The sequence below is a fragment of the Botrytis porri genome (genome assembly GCF_014898465.1).
Source record: "Botrytis porri strain MUCL 3234 chromosome Unknown BPOR_007, whole genome shotgun sequence".
Taxonomy (NCBI): Eukaryota; Fungi; Ascomycota; class Leotiomycetes; order Helotiales; family Sclerotiniaceae; genus Botrytis; species Botrytis porri.
The window spans coordinates 955145-970091 of record NW_024066081.1 but is presented as its reverse complement, the minus strand read 5'-3'; the positions used below and the strand labels follow the sequence as shown (position 1 = coordinate 970091).

At 41.1% G+C, this 14947-nt stretch overlaps 5 protein-coding genes across 5 annotated transcripts; 3 read left to right on the top strand and 2 right to left on the bottom strand.

The window, feature by feature from the left end:
- Positions 1-162: 162 nt before the first annotated feature.
- Positions 163-1273, bottom strand: EAF01_005617 (uncharacterized protein; the record flags this gene model as incomplete). The annotated part of the gene is made up of 2 exons (XM_038913871.1): positions 163-529; positions 612-1273. 2 exons carry the CDS (start codon positions 1271-1273, stop codon positions 163-165), a joined length of 1029 nt encoding a protein of 342 aa, XP_038770320.1.
- Positions 1274-3384: 2111 nt separating this feature from the next.
- On the top strand, positions 3385-3847 carry EAF01_005616 (uncharacterized protein; the record flags this gene model as incomplete). Its single annotated transcript, XM_038913870.1, has 3 exons — positions 3385-3471; positions 3538-3663; positions 3743-3847. The coding sequence occupies 3 exons, from the start codon at positions 3385-3387 to the stop codon at positions 3845-3847; spliced, it is 318 nt and encodes a 105-aa protein (XP_038770319.1).
- Positions 3848-5812: 1965 nt separating this feature from the next.
- Positions 5813-6280, bottom strand: EAF01_005615 (uncharacterized protein; the record flags this gene model as incomplete). The annotated part of the gene is made up of 1 exon (XM_038913869.1): positions 5813-6280. The coding sequence occupies one exon, from the start codon at positions 6278-6280 to the stop codon at positions 5813-5815; it is 468 nt and encodes a 155-aa protein (XP_038770318.1).
- Positions 6281-6808: 528 nt separating this feature from the next.
- On the top strand, positions 6809-9669 carry EAF01_005614 (uncharacterized protein; the record flags this gene model as incomplete). The annotated part of the gene is made up of 4 exons (XM_038913868.1): positions 6809-7571; positions 8541-8577; positions 8641-8724; positions 8784-9669. The coding sequence occupies 4 exons, from the start codon at positions 6809-6811 to the stop codon at positions 9667-9669; spliced, it is 1770 nt and encodes a 589-aa protein (XP_038770317.1).
- Positions 9670-10458: 789 nt separating this feature from the next.
- EAF01_005613 (uncharacterized protein) lies at positions 10459-11823 on the top strand (the record flags this gene model as incomplete). The annotated part of the gene is made up of 2 exons (XM_038913867.1): positions 10459-10478; positions 10535-11823. 2 exons carry the CDS (start codon positions 10459-10461, stop codon positions 11517-11519), a joined length of 1005 nt encoding a protein of 334 aa, XP_038770316.1. The 3' UTR covers positions 11520-11823.
- Between the last annotated feature and the right edge of the window lie 3124 nt (positions 11824-14947).

Here is a 14947-nt window from a genome sequence, read left to right as displayed (position 1 = left end):
AAATTTTTTAACGGAATAAACTACACGAAAATGTGCTAACTGATAGAACAATCAAATCAAGAGAAGCGACGATCAAATAACACAATACCGACTCAAAACAAAGGGGAAAGAGTGAAGATAGAAGGATATTATATCGTGACTTCTAGACCTTCACCATCATACTCACTGCCCTCTCTCATACCCACGATGCAGATCATTGAGAGAAGTCAAATAAACTCCTTTGTAGTCGTGAACCTGATAAGAACGAGGTTTATGACCATTGGTGGGGACTCTCGCCACATATCTATTCTGATCTTCAGTCCTAGCAGCTTTTGGGGGCGAGTCTTTGGGATTTTCCCTTCTCCCAGAAGGTAGCTTCTGTTCATTGCGGGAGGAGTTGCAGTTTGGTTCAGTATAATCATTATTTTTGTAATGACAGGGCTTGGATTTCCCTTTTTTTTCTTTAGCTTGACTATAATTCTGGTCTGCTGACGCCCTTGGAGGTTGATGACTCGGCTTGCTTTTACCATTGCGATCTCTACTAGGGAGACTAATCTCATCATCAGAGGATCGGACTAATTTGATGTTAACTTATTACTCTTGCAAATAAGTGATGAAATATGGAAACATACCTTTCGCCTCTCTCTCTCTCTCGACTTCTGCGCGAATTACTACCATCTCTTCCACGGCGGTATTCCGGATCAGATACCGCGCCAGGGTCGTCGGTTCGATCTCTTGGATTGCACACGTCTCTACGCGAGCGTGGTTCAAGAAATGAAGTGTCTGATGATGAATTTGGATATGGTGATTTCGGAATGGTCGAAGGCGCAAATGCTTTTCGTGGGGCCGGCGAATCTTGCGAGCTAGATTGATTGCTTGAATTTTTTGTTTTAACCATGGATCGACTACCGGTCAAAACTCTACGTTGGGCTGGTTGAAGAGATTCATTTTCTCTGCTTGAAGAACCCTTGTCTGCCATAAGCATTTCCGCATCGATACCTCTACACTTGATATCATAGCCTTCATCATCTTTATCATCCGGACTCCTTGATATGCGGAAGAACTCTATCACACGTTCTTTCTGCTTTTGTGATTTGGGCAGCTTCGATCTGGGCTCACCAGTTGAAGAAGTATGCCATGTTTTTGATGCCAATATACTGGGACGAGGAGATGATCCGCTTTTGACTTGATCCGAATGTCTTCTTTTCTGCTGTGGCCTAATATTACTAGATGGTGCCGTGGTAGCTGGGCTTTTCGCCGCCTTGTGCTCGCCTGTTCCAAAAAACTTTGGCATGGGGCAGCATTTATCACACGGTACAAAGAAGTACAATATTTTTGTATTTATAGCACGAGTGTTATGGTTTCAAACATTGCAGATAACCATTGTACTAAATGTAAGGGAATTTATCATTCGCTTTACTCGGCAATTGGTCATGGGCAGTAGAGGTCGAATCTTGGTTGGAATCCGCTTCATGGCTCACGAGACATCGGAAAGATTGATCGAACGGGTAGAGACCTATTCAAACCCATTTCTGGCCGCCAACGCTCGTTGAGATCTGAACTTGACCTTCAACGCCGCTTTTTATGGTGCTTTCAGTCTGCAGAGCAGAACTAACACCACAAATCCAAGCATGATTTCAAATCTCCATTATTTGAAACTTCACTACCAAAACAAACAAGCCTAATATTATGAAAGGTACTTGCGGTTTTGGCTGAATTAGCTCGAGATATACCTTCTTGTGCAACACCAAGGACTTCCCGCAACAAAGACGACATGTTTCTTAATTGAGCAATCAGATTAAAAAAACGTACTTTGACATTTCTCATGTCATTCGTTCGGAGTCCAAGGCTTCCTCAATTCCTAGTGACCAACAAGTACACCATGAACAGTACCGCGCGGTAAGAACCAACCAACAAATCTAGCGACGGCCTAAGGATTTTTCAAGAACCACCAATCAGAATATGATTAGATAATTATGGAGTGACAATGCTAAAGAAAAATTAACTCGAATCAGACTGATGCAACGTCATTCGATCATGATGGTCTGTTGACTGGTGCGATGTGCATGCATTTCGAGTTACGGTGACACATCCGATGTGGTCAAGATTATGTCATTGTAATACAGTTGTCATCGGAATGAAGGAATTATGTGCATGATAAAAAAGTCCGCTAGACCCTAACCTCTGAAGATCATTGCGCAGTTAGACCAAAAAGACCTCCCGACATCACGAGCTATGTTTGAGCTGAAACATGCCTCGATCGAGGATCTCAACGACTATGTTGAGATATGTATGCTAGCTACAAACGATATCAATTGGAATACTCGCAAGGGATCAGTATCTGAAGAAGATAAATATAAAGAAGATGAATATGAATACTCGAGAACTTGGTGTCTTCCGAGTCTTGATTCGCTAAAGTTTCAAGCTCGTAAAATAATGGAAGCGTCCACAAACCGAATGGTGGCATGAGTATGCGAAGACTTCCAGAACATAGCCAAACAAATACAACGGTGTGCTCGAATCGTAACGCAAATAATAAGACCCTTATATATCTCCAAGAAGGCTGGAATGTTCAGACGCAAGAGCTCATGCCATGTGATGTGATACCAGCCATATATACATATGGATAGGACCCAGCCCAGCGTTGTAATTCTTCATGGTCCATCCGGACCCCTTTTTGATCTGACTGGGGTTGTGAGCAATACTCGGGGTTACATTTTCCCGAGGAAGTGGCTTGGAAACATGATGGACAGTTTCGAAATTGTGAACTGATAAGATAAAAAGGCTGTGATCTTTTGAGACAGGTGTCTAAGGTAGTCTGGCTTCCAAATTAATGTTACTGAAAAATGGAAGCCTTTCTGTCTACACAATCATTTGTAAGTTTCGAGTAAAAGATTCGACCCACTTCATCATGGGTTGCTAAGACCTTCACATAGCATAAATGTGTAAAGTTTTATTAATGTGTGAGAAACTAGACTGTTGAAATTAACATGTTCTGTAGCTCACCGCCAGTCGTCATTGAGATTCCTTCCTGCTGGATTACATACCTGTTGTCGTTTCGCTAGGTAACTAGATTTGCTCGCGATATGCTGACATGATGCGGGGCAACATAACGCACCACCCACAGACTTGAAACGGTCATGCATACAATCTGCTAGAGGGTAATCGTCATGCCGATATAATTCGAGGAAGTAAGGGGCTCTCGTAAATCTTCTTGGCAGTCACTTGGCAGACTGTCAGCTTGGGTCAACTGATAAACAGCTGATGAGAACGATACACCTATGATGGCGTTCAGAGACATTTTCTGAGGATATAAATGGGATCGTTCTTCCCTAGTTTCATTCGTTTCCTCATCAATAACTTCTCTCATCTCTAAGTATCAAACTTCCCAAAAATCCTTAGAAAATGAAGCTCAGTCAATCCCTCAGTATCCTCGCGCTCCTCGTAGCGTCGACTGTCGCCGTGGCTGTTCCTCAGGACAAATTATACACAGTAGCTTTTCCTCCTCCACCCTGACCTCCAGATATTGAATCACCAAGTCTGATCTTTGAACCATAGCAATGTCTCACCGAGGGTACTTTCTGCTCTGGATTCGCCGGTCCTGTTGGCACATGCTGCGATGGGTTACTATGTGAAAACGAACCAGGAGTGGCAGATGATGCACATTGCCTTCGAAAAAAGAAGGTTCGTGTCATTTACACCGTGTCTTGACATATGATACATCAATTGACAAGGGTTATACTGATATTCCCTTCCAATTTAGTGTTTGGCGAAGGGCGCTACTTGTGTAAGCATCGCCGGTCCTCAAGGCACATGTTGTTCTGGAAGGTGCGTCTTCGTGGCAGCAGACTATAGCGTTTGCAAGTGAGGCGAAAATCATAGCATGTGACAATGCAATTTTGCCGTGTTGTCAATGGCGAACGACCTGTGGGCATTCTCATCTTTTCTGCTTGGTAGAAAATTCAAATCACTTCCCTCTATCTCGTATGCCGCTTCGAAAGAAAATCTTATTTGTTAGCATCGCAATACCTCGAAGCTTGTGGTTGACAGAGCTGAAAGATAGCGATGAATCAACAACCCATCATTTGAATCAACTTGGCATCCGAATGCTAAAGAATTCCCAGCGTTCAGGCATGTATAGCCAAACATATGGGCAACGCCCTTGTCCTGACTTATAGCGGTGCAGAGGTAGAACCGTCGTGCGAGCGTCTCCTTGCCACCAAAATACTCTAAAACTCCCGAGAACTTGTAACGTAGTTTATTATCGAATGGACTATATTATCGAGTAGATCATTATAAATACATATAAAATTCGTCTATACATAATCGTACACTTTCTTTATTTAATAATATTATTTTATAAAATTTGAAATTATGAAATCTAATTATAGAAATATTATAGAAATCTAATTTGTTTTTTAAAATTCTAATTAATATAGGAGTTATTATTAAAATAATATTTTTGTAACGAAAATCGTAACAATTTATGATTTTTATAAAATATAATATCAATTTTCATATAAAAACTAAATATTTGTATAAGAAATCTTTTCTTATTAATAAATCTTTTTTCTTTTTTAAAAAATATTGATTAATTATTAAAATGTAAATATTAGGAAAAGGTTAATTTTAGTGTATTTTGAAGTGGTCCACTCAATGATATGGTTTATTCGATGATAAACCATGTTATGCGAGAAGTGTAGTTTACTTTTGTTATCCGTGTTGATGTTATTTTTGTGTCGATCAGTAGGTATGGAGAGATTTCAAATTGGTCACGAAAGAAGCTTCGGCGGTGAGAAATGGCAGAACCTACTTCCAACGACACATCATATAAATTCTCTCTACTCTTGAAGAATTCAAGATCTAATTTGTCTCTGGGTTCAGAGCAAAATAGAATCGCTGATTGCTTCTTTTCCACCTCGTTCATCTTGCAAAACTGCACTTTTGCCACACTATAGCCGGCGTTCATGGCGAAAATATACTCCTTCATGACAGTAAATCTTGGTCCCTTAACAAATCATGCTTATTTCATGCTAGTCCCTACCCTACCTAAACAACCATACAGCCTCTAGTCCTAGGGAATTCATGCATTTTGCTTTATACTAATTGACTCGCTAGCTAGGTATATCGTGAACCTTTGGGCTTGCCTCTTGAAGGACAATTTAATTGGCCATGATGGTGCCGCTTTCTTGGGCTAGAGAGTCATGAATGACCTCATCAGGTCTATCAGTTCCAAGCGTCTTCATCTCAGTGGAATGACAAACAAGAGATTTACCTCTGCTAGAGATAGTAGTCTCTTCTGTGTTTCTGAATGTTCCAGGCTGCCGAAAGTGTAATCACATAGGGTACTGCCCAAGACGATGTCTCCGGTAATGCGTGAATAACAGCACTTAGACTAGACTTATATGTCTTCATGCGGTATGGTGGCTGTGGTGTTTGAGAACCTTAAATTCATCATATTTCGCTTTTATACATGAGATCCTTAGTGTAGAAGTTGCACGTGCTTTCTTCTAACAGCCTCCATTTCTCCGCTTGTAAAGGTTTGTTTTACTGCTTTAATGAATTAAACATTGACTGTTATCATAATTCATTGACCAGTTTTCCTGAATGTTATTTCCTCATATTCTTCTGGCTTCGGATCGTCTGCCTCAACTGTTCTTGATAGCCAGTCTTCACTATGCTGCTGAAACTAATCTGCTAGCATGAAATACCGAGATTCCTGGAGTTTCAAACCCTGAAAATCTATCTTGTATGTCTACTATAATATTTTCCATTTCAATCTTTACATGTGGAGTCACCCTCTCACAGTTCGTCTGACCCGAATCATAATCTGCTAGCTCATAACGCCGAGTCGACCGTTGCTCAACCATTCCTTGGAAGATGTAGGTCTTTTCTTGCATATCTCATACAAATGCGAAAAGATGGAGCGTTTCTCCTGTTTCTGATATCCAAATTCATGCTGACTGCTCGACGGATCAATATGAAACACTTGTGCCAGGTAACATGAACTGTCATTGGTATAGAAGGAGGCATCGACGTTCATGGCAGCGGGATCAGTTTCTACATCAACGAACTCGCTAGGGCAATTCCGTGAAATATTTCTCAGATTCTCTATCAACAGATTGAAGGAGAGTGAGCTGGTCAATATATCTTTCATCACGCAAGGAGACCCCAATGGGCTTCGGATCGTCTTTGTTGCTGGATGAGGGCATATCGTCGATGATCTCATAGCTCTTTCTCCTGACTTATCTGCATGTAAATGAATCCATGCTTCATTTGTCGCACGAGGATTCCTTGGCATTGATCCATTTTGAAGAGAGACACTTGATTGATAAAACCCTAACCCAAGCTTCGAATTCTCTCTACTACAGCTACCTATGTATTGGTTGGCTTCTGGTGAATCAATATTCCATCTTAGAGATAGTATTTATGTTCTTCTTATACCGATCAAGGCAGATCTGGTCATTCAATCCATGATCAAGCAAGCTAGTGTTGCATCTACGCCACTTCTACTCAGTCTCCATCCACCTTCACTCATCAACAACACAAGCAACAACAACAAAATTGTGCAGCTTCCAAAATTTCCTTGACCTCAATAATACACTCAAATACCATGTAGGTCTATCATTACCTTGGCACTCGAGATCGTATCTAACAAAGTTGCAGGGAGCCCACTAGCCCACTTCCCCATGAACAGGTCCCTGTCTCAATCAAGGGTGGAACTTTCGACATTATTCACAATAATATTGAAGGCGATCGACTCGAATTACAGCAAATACAATCTGCGGAAACCTTTCCATATTTCAACAGCTTTCCTTGGTTGGTTCGCATGAATGTCTGGCTCCACTGTTTTGTTCCCAGAAGAGTCGATCTTCGTGAAGGCGTTAAAGATCCTGCAGATGACACTGGTTTCATTGATCGACCATGCCCTAAAGCAAGATCTAGCCTCCCAATTACCTTGTTTGTCAATTACGAAAGCCGCAAATTGACATTACTTCATTATTATCGCCTTACACAGCCAATCGCAACACAATCTCGATGGTTTTCGCCAGCAAAAATTAAGGGTCTGAAACATATCTTCTTGGGAAATCATCTCGTCAAACAGCCCAGCAGCAATTTTAGCAGCAATTGCAATGTCATCTACTTCAACCCAAAGATAGATCATCTATTCCTCACCATAGATGCTTTCCGCAATCCCTCTATGCCCCAATATGTGCTCGATATACTTCAACGTGATCGAGGATCCTCTAGCATCGTAGATGAAATTGAACATATTGAAATTTATTGTACTGGCTCTACAGGAAATAACCTTCATGGCGCTCGTGTTCTTAGAATGCTTAAGAACCTTAAAACTATGAACATTATATTTGGTAAGGAGCCTGGAGGGCATGATGAGCGGAGGGAGACCGTTGTTGCATTTGATATGACTCAAAGAGGCAATACATTTTCTGGAACCGGCGACCATATGAAGGTTACCGTAAAAATTGATGGCAATCGTTGCATCCCATACTACAAGGAGAAGAATGAAAAAGAGCGAGTCAAGGTTGCTGATCAAAGACCTTATGGACTAGTTCCAATGCTAGGATTGATAGGTTTGTACATGTATTACAATCGTCGATACTTGAAGCAAGTGGTCAAATCTTTCATTTTCTGATCGCCTAGTTAGAAACAAACAAAAGTAGCTTGGGATGAAAGCAGCTCGGAATGGAGGGAATAGAGGGTATCAATAGGGAAGATGTGTGGGAATGAGAGCCCTTGGCTGAGCTCTACGACAGTCAATTACAGGATCTCAAATAGTTCAAGTTGTATTCTATCAATCAAGACTTGCTATGCTAGTCTTTGAATCCAATAAACACATTCAATAATTTTACTATAACTGCATTGTGTTTGTTACACACATTTTGAAAGCTAAGTGCCTGTATCTCCTTCGCCATTTTAGACAGGTCAATCCTTTTTGGGGAATTTAATACCCCTTTGATCTGTTATTCAACAGAAGTTCCTACATGCTCAATAATTCAGTTGGAGAAATAGAAGATGTCAGATTACCAAAAATCTTGCGAAGTTGTGTGCTTGTCACTGCTCCGACATAATCATTGTGATATTGACAAAAGTCTATGGTAATTGGAGACACACTGATACAGGTGGTGCAACAAGGCTACTTCTATTGTAGAGGAACATGTTATTTTCTTTGTGGCCTCGAAGCTTAATGCCAAAGGTTGGGCTTTCTTGTCAACCCACACTTTCTGTTGAAAAATTGGTGGATAAAAACTCATCGCTTACTGTCGGGATATCAAACATGTGATCATAAATGGGGCACTGAATTGTTTAGCAAGGCGCTAGAGCTTCCTTATGTAAGTATTACCTTCCAATAGGTAACAATGACTGAGAGAAACTACAATCATAACAGACTGAAGTCCTTCACACTTATAAATCAAGTTGATACCAAGGCTTACATTCCGGTTAACCCACCTTCAAGTAGAGCATTACTCTGATTATCTACCTACTCAAATCTATTTCTAGACTTTCATCTCTAACTGGCAGACATTACGAACACACACCAGTGTCAAGTCAAATCGAGTCGAGCCAGACATCCACCATGTAAGATCAACTTTTCTAGTATTCTTCAAAACTACTTTGGAAAATCTCTGACCTGCAGCCTAGGGATGAAGAAAAGGCTTTTGTGGCCTCGAAGCTTGAAATCTCATCAAGTACATCAGAGAATGAGCAATTTTCATTCACGGCTAAGTATGAATCACTCTTCAAATGTTCATATCAGCGGCCACTAACTCTTTCTCCCAATCCAGACCCTCCCATGACTCGAAATCCGGCAATGATGCAATCAAGAATTTGAGTTCAAAGTTGCCAGACATTGCAGACAGTGGTCTCAGTCAAGAAACATCTACAGATCTTACAAGTACCAGAGCTATTCCAGCAACAACCTTTTTACGTTTTCCTCATTTATTTTTGGAACTTCGAAACAAGATTTGGCGCCACTCCTTTCCACGACAAAATCTCATGTTGGGTCCATGGTCTTTCATGAAACCCAAATCGTTCCTGTTCCAGGACAGCAATCCACCTTCATTTCGTGCCTGTAATAACCTTCCCATGGCATTTGCAAATCGAGAGAGCCGAGCTGAAACTTTGAAGCATTATCATGTAATTTACCAAGCACATTACAGAAGTCAAGAAACAACATCTTCAAGTGATACTCAAGCAGAGAAGTCCACATCCAATGATGACTACCAGAGTGGTGCAACGAATTTGCGACTACCACATGTAATGTACTTCAACCTGAAAGTCGACTGTCTCAGCCTCGTCTACCCAAATTTTTACACTACATCTTCCGAGATTCAAGCTCTATTTCCACTATACGACCAGAAGACTGTAAGCTGTCTCGAGCGTATTCGCGTGGTCAAGATATACCATGCGAAATTTGAGGAGAACAGACTTGGCTATTACATAACGATGAATGGTCTGCCCCATATCCTTGAGTGCTTCAAGAGTCTTCAACGTGTTGAGTTGATTTTGCACCCAAGATTTGAAGGCACAACGGACGACCTATTGGATAGAGACTATGTTACTAACCAGATCAAGAACAAGTGGACTGGAAATGCAGAACTGAAGTTTGTATGGGGAAGAGAGAACCGTAATGGTGTATTTTGTGAGATCCTAACACGGAGGAGTAGATAAGATCAGATCACGGAGGAGCAGAGTGGAGTAGCACAAGGGGGGAGCATGAGATTTATTTCATTCAATCAGGAGTTTGAATGAGATTGAGACTTACAGGATGACGAAAGTTTATCATAAAGCTTTCTGTAGCTTGATAGTCTTGTCCAGGTGACTGAGCTTTACAAATTGTTCTTTAGTTTTGATCATTGGCAAAATAAAAAGCAGCAAACAATCAAACAATTAGGAATCTTTCTTGCCTCGTTTCTTATCTATATAGTGAGATTGAATTCCCAGATTCTATAAAGTCCAGTAAAGTAGAATAATACAGTTCGAGGACAGTGAATTTATAACACAATTCAATAATTGTGAACCAACAAATTTTGTGAATTTAGGAAATAGACCTGTAAATAATAGGCATGCACAAGTACCTAGATACTAGGTAGCTTACTAGCCAACCTCCTTGAGGGCCACATGATTGAAAGATCAGCTTTGTGATTCCATGGTAATATGTATAGTGAATTATATTAGGGCAGTGTTTTCATACAGCTGCCGTTTAGCCGAGATCAAAATTTTATCATATAAACCTTTCAGTTCACACAACATTTCAGAACAACACATTCTCGAGAAATACAATCATTTGACAAGCCTTTCTCTTCTACACAACAGTTTCGAACAACACAGGTTCAAGAATACAATCAACATCTACTTAATTATATCAACTTTGTCCTTCTGCATAACAACTTTGAACAATCCAAGTTCACGAAATATTCTCAACAATCATCATCCAATAAACAAACACAATCAACGATCATGGATCAAAATAACACCATGTAAGGAACGCTTCCCAATAACTAGAATGATAACTAATCAATTTTTTTTTCCAAAGGAATCCGAAAAAATCATCTGGCAGTGTATCCAAGAAGGCCAAGAAGTCACAAACGAAGAAGTCACAAAGCAAGAAGCCTCGAACCAAGAAACCTCAAGCTGAGAAGCCACAAGCTGTTAAGGAACCTCAAGCTGTGAAGGAACCTCAGGCTGTTGACCCAGGAACCCAGACGGACATTCTGCCTCAACGCCCAGAGTTCCCTCTCTTCGGCGAGTTGCAAATCGAAATCCGACGTAAGATTTGGCGGTCAACTTTCGAATCGAGAAAAGTCAGGCTTCGATGTGGTTACGTACGACCAACACCATCCAGCGAGCCCCTTCCTTTCAACAATCCATCCCGAGAATCTGCTAGAGATCAACTTGTCTGCAAGCAACTAAGGATTCCTCCTATCAGCGGAGTTCCGGTCGCCTTTGTCAACAGAGAAAGTCGCGCAGAAACACTCCAATATTACGTTCGACTGTACCAGGATCTTCATTCACCCGTGGACGGCATGAACCTTCGGTATCCTTGTACCATATATTTCAACCCGAAGATAGATACCCCCATCTTCTTCGCAAACGTACCGCAATACGCGTTCGACAAGATAAGTCTCTCCCTCGAGAGACTTTTCCCTGCATACGACCCAGTTGCGGTCGAAGCGATGAGGAGCATCCATAATGTTGAGACTGAGTTGGCAGGATCATCTATATCTAATCAATATTCATATGATCTGGATGGATGTCGAGATGCTCTAGCTATGTTTGAGAATCTTGAAACGGTGCTCCTGCTGAGTACCAACACGCATCCCACTTCCTCGTTCAATATGGAAGTTTTCTTGACCCAATATTTCTGCCGCGATGGAAATTACTTGAGTAGTAATAGCACAAGTCGAGTTCAGTTGCGATTTTGGTCTCCACCTGATTGGCTTCTCCAAAATACCACCCTTGGGGCTCCTCTACCTGATTGGCTTCAACAAAATCTCGACTCTGGGTTTCGTTATGCTTAGACTCACAGGAGACTTCTTGGGTTGAAGAGTAAGGTTTTAAGCAATACACCTTTAATTACTGTTTACAAGGACCAAGGACTGCATGGAGTGTTTGTGAAGGCAGGGCATAGATATCTTGTTTCATAACAGGGAGAAAAGATCTCAGGTTTGACTTCCTGTTCTTTGCAGAGTAAGCTGTTCCCAAATACAAATACAATTTGATAAAATACATATCTCGACGTTCCACTGTGAAAAGAACTTTGCAATAGGTTTATGTGCACACTAATGCAGGTACCAAAGAGTCGAAAGAATCACTTTGCTCACAAACAATTAAACTCACCACTAGATATACCTTAGAGTCACTCTTTTATCTCATCACTATCTTTTGCCTGTCACCTCCATTGTCCTTCTCAGCCCTTTACCCTTGCTCATTTCATTACCCCCAAACTCTCACCATTCATACCTACTGACTGTTCTGTTCACGAATCCCAATGCCCATCCTCATCATCTCATCTGCTCTTCTCCCAGTATGTTCTGTTAAATTTCCCACTTCAGTAAACACCATCCATCATCGCTTTTCTCTTTTCCCATCATGTTCAATCTTCCACGACTTTTCCAAATATCCTGTAGTTTGACTCCTACCTTGTACCAAATGTAGACTCTACCCATTCCTAATAAACCACACCATAATCATCTGACCCTAGTCTACTAAGCCGAGGTCCGGGTTAGAAAGAGTGATCAAGTTGTTGTTGGTGTAGACGGAGGTTTTGGCTTTCCAGCTCTTGTCTCCGACAGATTCAGTGTCAACCCCCGTCTTCTTGATCATCAAAAAATCAAACCACCTCTCTCACACTTCGCCACTCATATACCGCAACTCCTAAATGCTCCACAGCAAACTAATGTTTAGAGATTATTGTAGGGACACGACGAGGAAGTTGACAATTGTGTACCTATGTGGGAATAAACTCAGTAATCTGACCCGCCAGTCCAGAAAGCTAACTCTCTCTACCTCCTACAGAATCGCGGCATCATCCTCAGACCCCCCACCCAGATTCTCATCTCCGTGTACATAGGTAGATGCTCCATCTATCTCTATAACCCTCAGTGTACAGTAAATCCAAGTATTACCTCTTTTCTCTTCACTTCTGTTGTTTCAGAAAGCCGGGAAGATGTTAAGAGCAACTTACATCATCCTCTCTATCTTCACTTCTTTCGATATGTACCTACCTTTGATCAAACTTGACTCCCTCACTTGACCCCCCTCTTACCTCTTTCTCACTGCCTTACCACTACCTTACCACTAAACAGATAAACAATCAACCAATCAACCAATAAACCAGAAAATTCTGTCAAACCCTCCGACCCTCGAACCCTAAAGCTCACATTTATCTCAAGACGTCATCACCAAACGTAACCAACCTTATACCACAGCACACCACACCACACGTAATAACGGCGCACACACACTCTTCAACAACCCAATCCAACCCTGTCGGCCGCGATCCAACCTAAGCCACATAGCTATCCTATCCTACCCCGATGGCGCAATCACTCTTCCATTCCCCAGTACCCAGCCCTACCAACCTTACCAACATCAAACCCATCATAACCATCAAACCCATCCATCCAAGCTACGCTGCACTAGCCCCAGGATTGTGAATCCGCCACGTGGAGTGACAATTCTAGCCCATTCAACCAAATACCAGGTATCCCAGCCTTAACATTTTCCTTTCCGCGAACCATAGCCATAATGTAAGGTTCGGAAAACCATGGGAACGGAGACACAGTGCCTTCTAGAGTATAGGTGAGGAGAGATGGTATGCGGAAATTGTACTTGATGAGTGTACCGGCATACGATTTTTATGTGTTCTTCTTCGGAGTAGATGGGATTAGATTAGATTGGACGATTCAACAGGTGTGTGGGAGTAGAAATAATGCACGTGACTACCTACCTAGGAAAGTCCCTGTCACGTACATATCCACGACGTGGCTGATTATGTAAGCTTGGCCTTTAATACCTTAGGCATTGACACCCTGTAGTCCTCACCCTCTTCTTCCGGGTCCTTCTACCTAATTTGTTGCATATCTTATATTTTATCTAGCAAATACCGGTTCCGTATTCTTACCATCTGATAGTCATTATATCATGTACCGGTATTCCCATGCTCTTTGGTCTTTAGTCTTTAGACTTCCCGGCTTTCCGGGGTTTCGGATTTCAAGCGCATGTTTAGCTAACTTATATATACTAGGTAGTTATACAAATGCATGGACTACCGGTAGATATACCTAACCATAAGGCATATACGGAGTACAGCGATGAAAAATATCCGAGAGAGGGATGGAAAGGGGGCATCAATCATAGCATACTATACTATACCATACGAAACTCATTCATGCTTATATTTGCGTGATCAGGATTAGGAAATATGCCGTTGCGCCGCTGAGGAAAGGGTTCTCAGATTAATCAGTCCTATTTTATTCATTCTATGGTTTATGTATCATCGCGTGGTGTCGTGGTAACCTTATGTACCGGTATATGCATTTTTATCTATCTAGCATTCTGCATATTGCATACCTACCTAGTAGTGATTTCAGCATGTTTTCTAGCTGTATGCACACACACACGAGGAGGGAGCCAGCCCCCAATTATCAGACTCTGAGACAGCAGATAGTAGATAGTACACGAGATATCCGATTGAAATTCAGAAGAAACATATAAGGAATCAAATGATAGATGGGTGGAAGGCGATCCATCCATCGTATAAGTAATCTCACGGTACGGGTCACGGGAGTACCCTAAAAGCGACGACGGGAGGGATGAAGATTGAAATGGACAATTTAGGTACCTATTAGGTTAGGAGTGAGGTCTGAATTTCCCGATGGCCTGATGGGGAGGTCAAGCAAGTATGATTTTTTTGAGATTTTGCTCTATATAGAGTATATAGAGTATATAGAATAACGTAGTTTATCAGTACATATACTATATTAGTATATACATCATTATTTTTTATATATAGAAAATGGTTATGTGTAACCGTATACTTTCTTTATTTATTGGTATAATTTAATTTTTTCTGATATATATTATATTTACTTATATAAATAATATAAAAATGAATTAAAATAGTAAAATCTTATAATAATAAAAAAGTTATTTAAAGAAATAGATTTTTGTAATATAAAATGTGTTGGAAGTTGTGGCACGTGCTCTAAGCTACTGTGCATATATCACTTCCACTTCGTAGTTAGATTTTACCTTAGTACAATTAATCTACATAGTCAATAATACATGCATTCCACTGGCCTGCTCCTTTATTGTGAACAGGTTATGAGCCCGGTAGCTCTGCAGTAAGACTAAGGCCGAAAGCTCTTTGAATAGCTTACGTTGCCAAAGGAGAGGTTGACGACGAGAAGCTCCTACGCAACGCGACGTCAACATACGAGGTGCG